At 37.9% G+C, this 13,559-nt stretch overlaps 1 protein-coding gene across 1 annotated transcript; it reads left to right on the top strand.

Moving 5' to 3' along the window:
* The first annotated feature begins 663 nt into the window (after positions 1-663).
* Dazl (deleted in azoospermia like) lies at positions 664-13,124 on the top strand. Its single transcript, XM_021636245.2, has 11 exons — positions 664-990; positions 3,315-3,461; positions 3,841-3,932; positions 4,596-4,647; positions 4,951-5,014; positions 5,102-5,241; positions 6,460-6,531; positions 8,129-8,179; positions 8,953-9,066; positions 9,493-9,591; positions 12,984-13,124. The coding sequence occupies exons 1-11, from the start codon at positions 664-666 to the stop codon at positions 13,044-13,046; spliced, it is 1,221 nt and encodes a 406-aa protein (XP_021491920.2). The 3' UTR covers positions 13,047-13,124.
* Positions 13,125-13,559: the final 435 nt, after the last annotated feature.

The following is a 13,559-nucleotide window of genomic DNA, read 5'->3' as shown; positions in this document are numbered from 1 at the left end:
ACGCACCCGGGTGGGCGACGTGGGTTCCCCGGCCCCCCTGCGAGGGCCGAGCGCCGCCGCCCATTGGCTGAGCCTCCGCCACGCGCCCGGCCACGCACAGTCACCCCCGGGGGCGCGCCGGCCGCGCCTCAGTGACTCGGCGACCCCCGCCTCGCCCGGTCCACCGCTCCCGCCTCTCCGCAGCCTTCGGCTCTCCTTCCAGCGCTGCCTCGGCCCTTCGCCCGTTGGAGGCCAGGCCGCCACCCCAGCCGCTCGGTAGCCAACCGCGCGCAGCTTCTGCTCCAACGCGAGGCCTTTTCTCTCTTCCTCACCCGGACTCCTCCGGCCGCCATCATGGTGAGTCGAGGGCAGGCCCGGGCGGTGGTGCAAGGGAGGCCGGAGGCCGCAGCCCCTCGGGCGGAGGTTGAAGCGGGTCTTTCTCGCGGGGGGCGCGAAGTGGGGGAGCGGCAAAAGGGGGTTCTGTCACGTTTCCGGGGAGGGGGTCCCCGCCTGACAGCCTCCCCCCGGGGGACGGCCTGGAGGTCGCAGTCGAGGCCTTGTTGACTTTGCGGCCTACGAGCACCCCGGGGCGGCGGGGAGATGGCGGGTGGCTGCGGGCCAGCCCCGGGGGGACCTCGGGCTGCTCCGGGGCGGGCCACGTGCTCGGCCTGGGCGTCGCGCGACATGGCTTTCCCGCCCTCGGGCCGAGGCTCCGGCAAGAGCCAGGCCTTGGGCGAGGCCCGCCGCGGCCCGTCCACCCCGCACACCCCGAGGCCCGCCGCCCGCCGCGGCTTCCGGGCAGGGCCCGGCGCGGCCTCCTCCGCCGGGCGGCCCCTCAGCCGGGCGGCGGGGCCACCGGGGGCGGCGGCGGGCCTGCGGGTCAGCGGAGAGGCCGGAGGCCGGAGGCCGGAGGCTGGAACCTTCCCCGGCCGCCATTGGCGGGGCCCCGCCTGGAGTGGCGCCCGGGCGCGGGGGGCGGCCTTGCGTCACCGTGCGTGGTCAGCGTCTGGCGTGCGTGGGCTGGGGGAGGGGCGGGAGGGGGGTGGGGGAGGTGGGAAACAATTCCTCGGTGATCGCGGCGGCGCCCAGGAGGCTGGCTGAGGAGGCTCCCAGCCCCAGGCTGCCCTGGGCGCCCCAGAGATGGTGCCGAAGACGTTGGTAGCCATTAAGTCGCAAGCCTGTTACATGTTGCATACTCGTTCATTTTTTTTTTCCATTTTAGAGCTAAAGGAAGAAAATCTATACAGCTTAGGACGTGTTAAAATTAGGTTGGAAGGAATATTTCACATAAATATTTGTAATAATTGTAAATATTTCTAACAATTAAAATCACAGTATTATACTATTTGTGGACCGTTTTTCTCAATAACAGAAATCTGAGAACTGCAGACCCTTATCTTGGCCAGTATTTGTAACATTTATGGATATTTGCTTGCATAGTGATTTAATTAAATTTCAAAAACGTTATCCTGGGACCTTTAATAACAGTATTCCCAGCTTCTATTTTTGAGATGTAGATATTCAAATATAATGGAATATGCTACTGTATTTAACAGTTAGTGTATGATAGCCTCCAAGTTCACTGTTAGTAAAGTTCACTGTTAGTATTCTAACATTTAATACAATTTGTTTTCAGTATGCTGTTACATTCTATTGGTGGGTAAAAATCACTAGAGCTCAGTAGTGTGTGCCTGTGTGTAAATCTCAGCTGCTTGGAAGGCAGTAGGGGCCAGATGGCAAGAGGATCGCTTCAGCCTTCAAAACTTCAGGCCAACCTTTGCAGCATAAGACACTGTCTTTAAAAAAAAAATAATCGTACTCAGGAGGCAGAGGCTGGTGAATCTCGGTGAGTTTGAGGCCAGCCTGGTCTACAGAGCAAACTTCAGGCCAACCAGAGCTGTATAATTTGTAAGACCCTGTCTATAAGTTTAAAAGTTATAGTTCCTTGAACATCAAACATTGACTTAGGAGGATTTGGTTGTAGAGTGGCTTTTGGTGGTGTTTAAAGGGTAATCAAAGCATCTATTGGTTGTGTGGGTTTTGGATAACTACAGTAGATACTGTGCCTGTGGTTCAGGGCTTATTAAAATGGAATACTTTGCTTTGTTAGTTTTGAGTGCCACCTACTGGATAAGGACCATGGTACGGTGTGCCTTCTTTCCTACATTAAGATGGGACCAATTTTATATTACCCTAATCAGGTAGTCTAAGCCCAAATCGGGCATCCTATAATATTTAATGCTTTATTTTCCTCCATATATTGTACATATACCAGAAATAAAAATTATTTATCAAATAAAATGTATCTTAAGTTCATCCATAAAAGAAAAGGAAATCCTCTAAAAATTACAGAACCATTGTTTTATATTTTGAGCTTTATTCTTACTATTTTTGTTTTTAGAGACAGGGTTTCTATTTGTAGCTCTGGCTGTCCTGTACTTGCTTTTTAGACCAGACTGGCCTCAAACTCACAGAGATCCACTTGACTCTACCTTCCAAGTGCTGGAATTAAAGGTCTGTGCAATCATGCCTGCCTGGCCTTCTGAGTTTATTTTTGAATGAAAAATTGAAGAGAGATGTATAGATTGTCTATTAGGAAAGCAAATATAGTCAGGTTCTAAATAGTCTCAGATATATAGCATATGTAGAAGTTCCATTTAGAAAAAAAATTTAAATTGTCAGACATTAAAAGAAGGAAAATTTTAACTTATTTACTCTCTGCCATTTCATTGTCATGAAATATCAGAAAGGGAATTTACTGTTCAAAGGAATAAGTTAGTTCTCAAGGATCAGAAAAGCGGGTATGGGCATAAGTAGATAGAAAAAAGTAAAAAAAAAAAAGTTGACAATTTTTATTTCATTCCTAAAATTTTTATAAAGTTAACTTTTTTAAAAACTGACTGGCAGCTGGGCATAGTGACACATACATTTAATCCCAACACTTGGGAGACAGAGGAAGAGAGACAGCCTTTGGGCCTGGCTTGGCCTCTAGACCTACCTCCAGTGACATCCTTTCTCCAACAAGACCACACCTCCTAACCTTTTAAACTGATGTCAGAGCATTCACACATTCAAATCTATGAAGTCTGTGAGTACCACTCTGACTCAAACCACATTTGTTTTTTAAAAATGACTGAGAAGCATATTTAAGAAAGTACATCATTTTATTTAATTTCTGTGCCAGTTCTCTGCTAATTGCTTTAAATTTTGAAACTAAACTAAGCTGTATTTATTGTTAGTTAATTTAGGGTAACACTAAAACAAATGATTTATATAATTTGTCATTTATATATATTTAAATATGTATTTAAAGTTATCTGTTTTCTAAATTACAGTCTACCACAGCTTCTGAGGCTCCAAATTCAGCTGTCTCCAGGGAGGCCAGCACCCAGTCGTCTTCAGCGACCACCAGTCAAGGATATGTTTTGCCAGAAGGCAAAATCATGCCAAACACTGTTTTTGTTGGTGGAATTGATGTTAGGGTATTGTTTTCATATTTTATTCATACTTTTAAAATACATTGTGAGGCCAAGTAGTGTTGGGGTAGGAAGAGGTGGGGGAGTGCTTTAGCCCAGGAACTCAAGAGGAGCCTGGGCAACATAGTGGAGAGCTAGGCTCAATACATTTATGTTAAATCTTTCAAGTGTGTGGATAGTGGGAGTTGATGTATAGGCCTAAGAGGGTTTTCTGTTTTAAATTCTATGCAGGTTTGGTTTTAACTCATATAGACTAAAAATAGACTCAACAAAGTGGAATGGTTTGGGAATATTAGAGATTGACTTGCACATAATCAAAGATCTTTTTACAATAAAAGTTTTCCATGCTTAATTTTTACCCCCAAAGTCCAATTCTTTTCCATAGATGGATGAAACTGAAATCAGGAGTTTCTTTGCCAGATATGGCTCAGTAAAAGAAGTGAAGATAATCACTGATCGAACTGGTGTGTCGAAGGGGTATGTAATAATACTTGATACAGGCAACTGTTGATAGAACCGAGCATGGCCAGAGAGATGTGCAAATAACAGACAAGAATTACAAAGGGCATTCTAACATTAATGAAATTGTTGCCCTCAATAATTTACTCTATAGACAAAGGTTTTTGTTTTTTGTTTTGTTTTGTTTGTTTGTTTTTTTTTAGTTTTTTCATCCTTTTCTTAGTACTTCTATTTCAATGTTTTCTCTATTTCACATAAATTTCTTATCAAGTAATTATTGGCACATTTTGCAGTATCTTAAGTTTTAGCTATTTCTCCTTAGATAATTTTTTTCCTTTGGTTTTTCAAAACAGAGTTTCTCTGTATAGCCTTGGCTGTCCTGTACTCACTTTGTAGACCAGGTAGGCCTAGAACTCTCAAAGATCACCCTACCACTGCCTCCCTGGGTATTGGGATTACAGGCATTTGAGGCACTACACTTAGCTAGATAATCTTTTTAATGAATATTAATATTAGCACATTCTGACATACTAGACTAAGAAAACATCAGTGGTATATAGTCTCTACTCTATCACAGCATTTTGAGCTTTAATTTCACCACTTCAGCTATTTCATAGAATGTTAGCAGGTCTAATCATTGTACTATGTAGTTATGATTTCACATTTCATTTACCTTTCTAGCTATGGATTTGTCTCATTTTATAATGACGTGGATGTGCAGAAGATAGTAGAAGTAAGTAATAGTCTTTCGGAAAAATCTTCTTTAGCTTTAGGTTTGAATAAGTCCTGACTATACAATTCTATATAAAATACAGAGAAAAATAGGCTTATTTTCTGTTTAAAAATCAGAATGTAATCTTAATGTAACTTTTCAGAACTTGCTTTCTTAAGAGGCCTCAAGCGTAATCAACTAGAGAGAGGGTTAGAAATGGGACAAATGGCTTTACTGAGTTCAACTTGATACGTAGTGACTACAGTAGTGTTTGCATAAGTCTTGGAAATAAAAGATTAAGTAATCATTTGTTACTCTTTTTAGTCACAGATAAATTTCCATGGTAAAAAGCTGAAGCTGGGCCCTGCAATCAGGAAACAAAATTTATGTGAGTAAAACCAGAAATTTTTGTTCATGAAATTGCTTAGGTTTTCAGAAAACTCAATATAACTTTTGTTCTTTTTATTTTTTTAAGGTACTTATCATGTGCAGCCACGTCCTTTGATTTTTAATCCTCCTCCTCCACCACAGTTTCCGAGTGTTTGGAGTAGTCCAAATGCTGAGACATACATGCAGCCTCCAACCATGATGAATCCTATAACTCAGTATGTCCAGGTAAAAACTGCATGCATTCTTATTCTTACATCTGTTAATAGTCTTCTCAAGCTCTAAAATTATATGCACTGTTTGGCTGTTAAGTGATAATACAGTCTGTTCCTTTTTGGAATATTTCCAAGTATAAGGAGTTTGTTACTTTCTCATTCTTAGTTGCTTTTTCCTGATGCTAAGCTGAAGTCTGCCTCTGTAACTTATAAGCCTTAACCTTAGAACCTTGGTGGCCACATTAAATACTCATTTTCCCCATAGGTCAATATTTCAGAAACAAAAAAATACAGAAGAATTTAACTTTTTTGGTTAAAAAAAAGTCTTTATATTTGAAAAGTCCTTTAAATGTTTGGAAACAGCTTAGTATGTTCTCTTAGTTGATTCTTCCCAGAGTCTATCAGTTTGTTTGTGTTTTACTTACAGTACTTTCCAAATGCTTCGTCATGTAAGTTGTTGACACCTGTGTTTATTTTAGTTCTAGAATTGAGGGTTTTATCTATAAATCATAAGCTTCTTCCATTTAATTTGTCTAAGTTAGGTTAATACTTAAATTTTCATGCTTTACTATGTCTATTAATACTAAATAGCATTTTTTGGTACATTGTATGTTTTCAATTTGAGATACTTTTTGCTAGAAAAGTACAATAGTAAAACCTTACATATGTTTACATGCGTGGAATATAGACTTATTTCTTAGAAGAAATTTCTTGCCTATATCTAACATTTACTGTAATTACTGATGCAAGGAACTTATGCTGCTACTTGTTTTCAGTTAATAAATACAAGTACAGAAAACATTGATTTATCCTTTCTCCATTTTCACATTGTAATTCCCTTAACTTTTAGAAATTAAATACAGAAAAATTATAAACACTGTAGGTTATCTGTTGCTATTGCTGTGAGTACATATTGTGCAAAGGTGCTTTTATAAGAAACAGAAAATGTGTTAATTTAACTCCTCTACTAGAACTATACTTATAGTCAGTGTGCACTGTGATCTGATGTAGATATTGGCTTGGAAAGCAGTCATTTATGTTGTCATTTCTTCTCTCCCGTCCAGTAGGTTATCATTTGACAAGGAATATTTTCTTCATAAAGCCAGTCAATTATTTAGAAAAAGAAAAATTATATAGAAAAAGAAAAATTATGTGTTGTATTGTAAATGATAATCTTTGTCATTTTCTCAAATTTATTAATCCATTTTCTTTCTGTGAACTTTATTCTAAGGCATATCCTCCTTATCCAAGTTCACCAGTTCAGGTCATCACTGGATATCAGCTGCCTGTTTATAATTACCAGGTATTTTCCCCCCTTACTGAAAATAGTTTTTTTCCTCACATATAATATACCCCCAATTAGGGTTTTCTCTTCCTTTACTCCCCCCAGCCCACCTCCCACCTTCCATCCCATTCAGATCCACTCTTGTAAACAGGCTTCTAAAGTGTCTTAGTGTTGTTCTTGCAAAGAGATACCGTGACCACAGCAATTCTTATAAAAAGAAAACATTTAATTGGGGCATGCTTACATTTTCAGAGGTTTAGTCCATTATCAGCATGGCAGCATGCAGGCAAACGTGGTGCTGGAAAAGAAGCTTAGAGTTTTACATCTTGATCCTTAGGCAGGAGAAGGAGAGAGACACTGGGCTTGACTCTGGCTTTTGACAACCTCAAAAGCCTACCCCCATGACACACTTCCAACAAGGCCACACCTTCTAATCCTTTTAAATAGTGCATTCAAATGTGTGAGCCTGTAAGGGCTGTTCTTACTCAAACCACCACATAAATGAAAATGATATGGTATTAAAAGATAAAACAAGAATTAATACATCAGAATATACCAAAATAAACATAAGGAAAAGAACACAAAAATTAAAGACTCATTCATTCACATATTCAGAAATCTCATAAATATAACACTAAACTGAAAACTATAATATACATGCAGAGGACCAGGTGCAGGCATGTGCCTGCTGCCTTCATCCCTGTGAGTTTATATGAGCTTTGATCATACTGTTTTAGAAGGCCTTGTTTTCATGGTATCCTCCACCCCTCTATTTCTTAGAGTCTTTCTGCCTCTTCTTAAGGTTCTCTGAGCCCTAAAGGGAAGGATTTGAATTATCAGATAATTTAAGAAAATAGAAAATAACTTGAGGAGCCAGGCATGGTGGAACATGCCTTTAATCCCAGCACTCAGGAAGGCAGAGGCAGGTGGATTGCTGTGAGTTTGAGGCCAGCCTGGTCTACAAAGTGAGTCCAGGACAGTCAAGGCTATACAGAGAAACCCTGACTCAAAAATAATAATGTGGGAGTATTACTATGGTCTGTCTTTATATAAATTTCCACATAGTGTGGTATAATTCAGGCATCAGTGTTAGAGATAAAATATTTTGACAACAAAATTTTCAGTCAGACTGTTTACAGAGATTCAGTATCTTCTGTCCTTATATCAACATGCATTCTTTCACTTTTGTCAAATACCTGAAAAATCCAGGCTGATTGTTCTAAATTTTTATAGGACAGGTTGAAGTAAAAATGTTGCTCAGTTAATAGAGCACTAGAGTCTGTCTGGTAGTGTTTAATTTTGCTAGATGCAATGAAATAGTAATTCCATAAATTTCTTCCAATTAATGTGGCCATATTTATGAACTATAACTACAGCTGTAGTAATAATTTCTAAGAACCACTGTCTTTTTTAATTTTCCTGAATGCCAGCTTCTAACTGAGAAAATGAGAGTTTCATGTATAGAAGAAACAGTGCACAGATACAAGAAGCATAAACCTATCTTTGGTTCTGTTTTATAATAAGAAATTTGAGTCTGCACGATAAATACCTTAACATTGTCTTATCACCTCTTTGTAAAAATATGTTTAAATAATCTTTGTTTCCTTTTCTTAAGATGCCACCGCAGTGGCCTGCTGGAGAGCAGAGGAGTTATGTTATACCCCCGGTAAAATGAATTAGCTGAGCATACTTTTTAGTCTTAGAGTATTTTCTAATATGTTTTTTTTGCCATATTATGTATGACTATTTTAATTGCCTTTTTATATTATATATTTTACTTTCTTGTTACCTCAGTTGTGTATTCACATAAGAGAGAGACTGCTTTTTTTGTTTTTCACATTTTTGTATGCCAATCACAGATAGGCATTTTGGTTACTTGTTGGCATGATACATAATTCAAGAAAGTATTTAATACTAGATTCAGAATTAGCATTTGTTTTTCTAAGAACTTGCCTCTGCCTTGGCTACTTAGAGAAAATGTATAGGAGAAAGATATTTTACCATTAACATTACTTTATAAAAAGGAATAAAAGATCTGGGTGCTGTAGTGCACACCAGCACTTGGGAGGCAGAAGCAGGCGGACCTCCGTGAGTTTGTGGCCAGCCTGGCCTACAAAGTGAGTCCAGGAGAGCCAGGACTACACAGAGAAGATCCAAAAATAAAAAGAGACATGTTAGCTTTTGCTAACTTTAATAAAGATTGGATATTTTTAAAATATACCAGAAGATTCTCACGTACTCCATTACTACATATTATAGTTACTTTTCTTAGAATCCTACTGATTCTGATAGTGTTGACCGAAAACATTTTAAAGTAAGGCTTAATTTTAGCCTTTCAGTTTAAAACAGTTTCTGAAATACCTTAGCATTTTGAAGAATATATGACTTAGAATATTAGGTATTTTCTATTAATTATACTTTTTCATTATCTTAATATAGGCTTATACAACTGTTAACTACCACTGCAACGAAGTTGATCCAGGAGCCGAAGTTTTGCCAAATGAATGCTCAGTTCATGATGCTGCTCCAGCCTCTGGAAATGGCCCACAAAAGGCAAGTTTGAGGCAAGCCTAGGGTACATAAGACCCTGTTTAAAAAAAAAAACCAAACCAGCTTCACATATAAATATATATAACAATTAAAAATATCTTGCTGTACAATTACACTTACAGGTTTCATTTTGAATACTTTCTATTTTGAAATAGTAAAGCTCCTGATTTTTTTCTATAATAGAAAAAAATAAATGCTTCAAGGAAAATACCATAGTTTTAAGTCAGCTTTTTAAACCAGAGTGTTCTCTTTCTAAGATACTAAAACATTACTTTAGGGGTAATATATAAAATATAAAAAAAACAACAAACCATAAGAGTTTGATATTATGAAAGAATTTCTTAGAAGTAAATGGATATGCTTAGTATACTTTGAAAAAGCCATTAGCAGTGACTAAAAGCTGTCATCTTTAAAACTTCTGTGTTTCAGAAATCTGTTGACCGAAGCATACAGACAGTGGTCTCTTGTCTATTTAACCCTGAGAACAGACTGAGAAACTCTCTTGTTACTCAAGATGACTACTTCAAGGTAAGAATACTAGCAGAGTAAAACATGCATGTGCAATAACATTAAACAATCATTTTTCTTATACTGATTAATTGAATTGTTTATTATAACCACTAGTAAATCATTATGACGGCTGAGTGTGTTTGATTCGGTGTAAATCTTAGGGTAAATAACTTGTCTTTAGGGAAGAAAACTTCTCAGAAGGTAAACAAGTCATGAGCTGAGAATAAAGCACTTTCAGAGAAAGTGTGAATTTAAACTCAGAATCACATAAATGCCAGGTGGGTTTAGCATCCTTCCTAGAATCCCAGTACTCAGAAAGCAAAGACAGGATCTTGATAAAGCTATGTAGTTAGGTCATGCCATATCAGTGATCTTTGGGTTCAGTGAAAAAAGGTAGAGAGAAATCAGACTCCAGATAATAACCTCAGTCTATACACAGATAGGGAACAAACATAAACATAGAGAAATGGAAAAAAGAATATAAAGAGTTTGAGAGTTGGCAGATAAGAAAATAATAACTTGACCACACAGTAATAGAGAAATATGAAAGCAGAATGTAATTCATAGCCATTGGACTAAACTACATGGTTAATACATTTAAAACCGGGAAGGTTGAAAATAGCCAAGTGAGAAGAAATAGAAGTTGGTCCAGAGTTGGTAAAGTAGAAGGTTTGGATTTAGCAGAGATCTGGTTTCTAATCTCCTGTCCACATTGGACAGATCATTTTTAAGACTACGCTTTGCCTGCTTTCTTCGTGTGGTTTTGTTTGGGTAGTAGAAATCGGGACTTGAACTTGATATAAGCATATGCTTTACTACTGAACTTTTCTTTTTTTATAATTATTTATTGATTTACTACATTTTTTTCACTTTGTATCCTGGCTGTAGCCCCCTCCATATCCTCCCAGTCCCAGCATCCCTCCCTTTTCTCCCCCTTCTCCTCCATTATTCCTTCCCTAGTCTACTGATAGGGGAGGACCTCCTCCCCTTCTGACCCTAGCCTATAAATAGTCTCATCAGGGCTGCCTGCATCATCTCCCTGTGTGGACTGGCAAGGCTGCACTCCCAGCTCCATTTTACAAATGTAGAATCAGGATGAGTAGAACACGTAGTCTTTAAGTTCCCTTTACTTTTGAGTCTCTAAATATGAAGGCTATTAATGGGTTAGTTCAGTGGAGAGAAAATTGCATTCAAGGGAAGATTATTTTTAATAACAGGTATGTAATAGAGATAGCATACAACTCAGTTGTTTAAAGTATATAATCCAATAGGTTTTAGTATATTTACTTGATTGTATACCATAAATCAAATTTAAAAGTGTCTTGCCATTCCAGAAATAAAACCATTGCCTATTAGTTTCTAACCTCTAGCCTTCAGCAGCCAGTGAAAAGTTAGTGCTGTTTTTGTAACATAATGAGTAAAGGATACTCATTTAAAATCGAGTTCTTTTTTTTCTTCATAGTGCAATACAGAACTGCAGTAGTCACTTTGCCTGAAAGTTCTAAAGGTGTTAAATGACTTGTTTGAAAACAAAGTATTCAAAATTGAGTTTTTACCTAATATTAGAGAGAGAAAATTTCCTTTTGAACTCCAGAGATTTTGCCACTTTAGTTAGGTGTCAGAAATCAGTAGAGTGGCCTGCTGTTGTATGTTACCTCTGTATGTGCATGTGTAAATGTTCACATCTGTGTCAGCATCTGTGTATGGGGGCCTGTAGTAGATGCTGGAGTTCTCAGGATCCCAAGCTCTTGTCCTAATTACAGAGCAAGTGCATTATCTGTGGAGCCACAGACCCTATTACTATAGCATTTAAATGCTGTTTTTAAATTGAATGTAGTTTGTTTCCATGGTAAATCCCATTCTTTGTTTTAACTTCAGCCCCATAATTTTAATTTCCTAACTAACCTCTAAAAATGTGTACCTTTGTGACCACATTTTTAGGCCCACCTACTGGCAGGCTACATGCTTGTATGTATGTGCATGTGTGTGGCAGTCAGAGGTGGCATCTTATTACTAGCCACCTTACTTTTTGAAACAGGATCTTCGACGGAATCTAGAGCCTCATCCATTTGGCTAGGCTGATTAACCTATTTGTTGTAGAGATTTGCCTGTGTCTGCTTCTACCCCTAAGGACTATGATTTTATAATGCACTTCAGTTACCAGCCTTTTATTTAGGGAGTGCTAGGGATTGGAACTCATGACCTCATGATTGAAAAGCAGGTACTTTACCAAATGAGTCACTTCTAGCCACATAGAAGTCATTCTTTACATGTACTTTGTACAAAGTGGTTAAGCTAGTTTTGTCTTTTTAGAACTTCTTTTTCCTATAATTACCTCTCTGGAAGCAACAGAATAAAGGAGATAATTTCTCTCCGCATCAGTTTTCTATATCTGATTCCTGTGCCCTTGAATTTAACTGCTAAATTGTATTGAACATGTACAGACTTTTGAAATGCAGTAGAAGCTCCATATTAGGTAGAACAATGAGAAAAATCTAAAGTATACAGAAAGGTCTTAATTTTATGTAAGAGATTTGAGCAACGCTTAGGTTTTCATAATAGATATGAGAGTTCATAAAATGAGAGGGTTTCATAATAGATATGAGAGGGTGAGAGGTTCCTAGGATCAATCTTCTTGAGAAAAAAACATTTTAAGTTTTCTTACCTTTACTTTGTAAGGAATGAAATATCTTTGCAGATTAAAGATAAGCCTTAAATATACAAGATTTAGATTTTTTAATAAAAAATAAGAACTTCAAATTGAAATACCATTCTCAATATGGTTTCTGTCAGATGTAACTTAATAAAAACAGTAGTAGGGGTTTGGTTTTCTTGTTGTTTGGAAGGGTTAGTTTCCTTTTTCTCTTTTTCTTTTAATTGTGTACTGGTGCTTTGTCCCAGGTCTTGGGATTATTTTGTTGTTGTTTTGTTGGATGTTTTTTATTTGGCTGGCAAGATGGTTCAGTAAGTAAAGGCATTTGCCACCAACCAAGCCTAATGACCCTGGAAACTACACAGTGTAGGAGAGAAACTGACCCTTTGACCTCCACTTATGGGGCCATGGTAACTATGCATGCATGCACTCACACAAAATAAATTATAGTGAAAATTTTTTAAGAATCACACAAAATATTCACTAGCTGTCTTTGATTGGCCTGCCAAATCATTGTCTAAACTGGTGCTAATTATAACTCATATTCCTGAGTTTACTGGGATTTTGTTTTAATTTCATCATTTAATAGAGCCTAACCAGTTGGTGCATTTATTGTTGCAGAGTTCTACCAAATTATCTCCTTTTCCCCATTTACTATGTTAAAGCTTAAAATAACACATGGTTGTTCGTAATCTTAGATCAGTAGTGGTAGTACAGAGCTTTCATTGATTTAACATGACTTTTTGTATTTTTCTAGGATAAGAGAGTACATCATTTTAGAAGAAGTCGGGCAGTGCTTAAATCTGATCATCTCTGCTAACTTTCTAGTCTCAGAAGGTTGTTTGTTTTGAATATTAAAAGAAACTAAAAGGTTTTCATTATTATAAAAAAATGTAGACAAACCACACTTAAACTTTGTATAAAAGTTAATTTGCCTAGTTTTATGTTAAATCTGTTCATTAGATACTTATATAGAAACTGGTTCTGTGTTCACTATATAGTTAAAAGAAAAATAATTGCAAGTAAAAAAAGATTAAAAATAATTTTCAAATAATTGAAAAATAGTTGAAGGAATAACTTTTAAGATTTACCTTAAGGACTTTTAATTGACATTGGCATTTTAAGAGTTCAAAAGCATGTACTAATCTTCAAGAAAAGGATTTTACAAACCTATTTTGAAAGGTCAGAATTTTGATAGTTTGACTACAAGCATTTCACTTCTCAACCTGAACAGTACAGTATTTACAGTATTGTACTTTACATTTATTATTTGTCTTAACATTTGCCACAAAAGCAGAATTTTTAGAACTGCATTTTTAATCAGTGGAACTCA

The sequence above is a fragment of the Meriones unguiculatus genome, chromosome 16 (genome assembly GCF_030254825.1).
Source record: "Meriones unguiculatus strain TT.TT164.6M chromosome 16, Bangor_MerUng_6.1, whole genome shotgun sequence".
NCBI lineage: Eukaryota > Metazoa > Chordata > Mammalia > Rodentia > Muridae > Meriones > Meriones unguiculatus.
This window is presented reverse-complemented; position numbering and strand designations above follow the sequence as displayed.

What these genes read in the sequence shown, in the direction of transcription:
- Dazl (XM_021636245.2), top strand. Translation starts at nt 664, where the DNA reads ATGGCTTTCCCGCCCTCGGGCCGAGGCTCCGGCAAGAGCCAGGCCTTG. An exon ending in CGAACTGGTGTGTCGAAGGG is followed by an intron (nt 3,933 to 4,595) that starts GTATGTAATAAT and finishes TTACCTTTCTAG; the next exon opens with CTATGGATTTGTCTCATTTT. An exon ending in AATCAGGAAACAAAATTTAT is followed by an intron (nt 5,015 to 5,101) that starts GTGAGTAAAACC and finishes TATTTTTTTAAG; the next exon opens with GTACTTATCATGTGCAGCCA.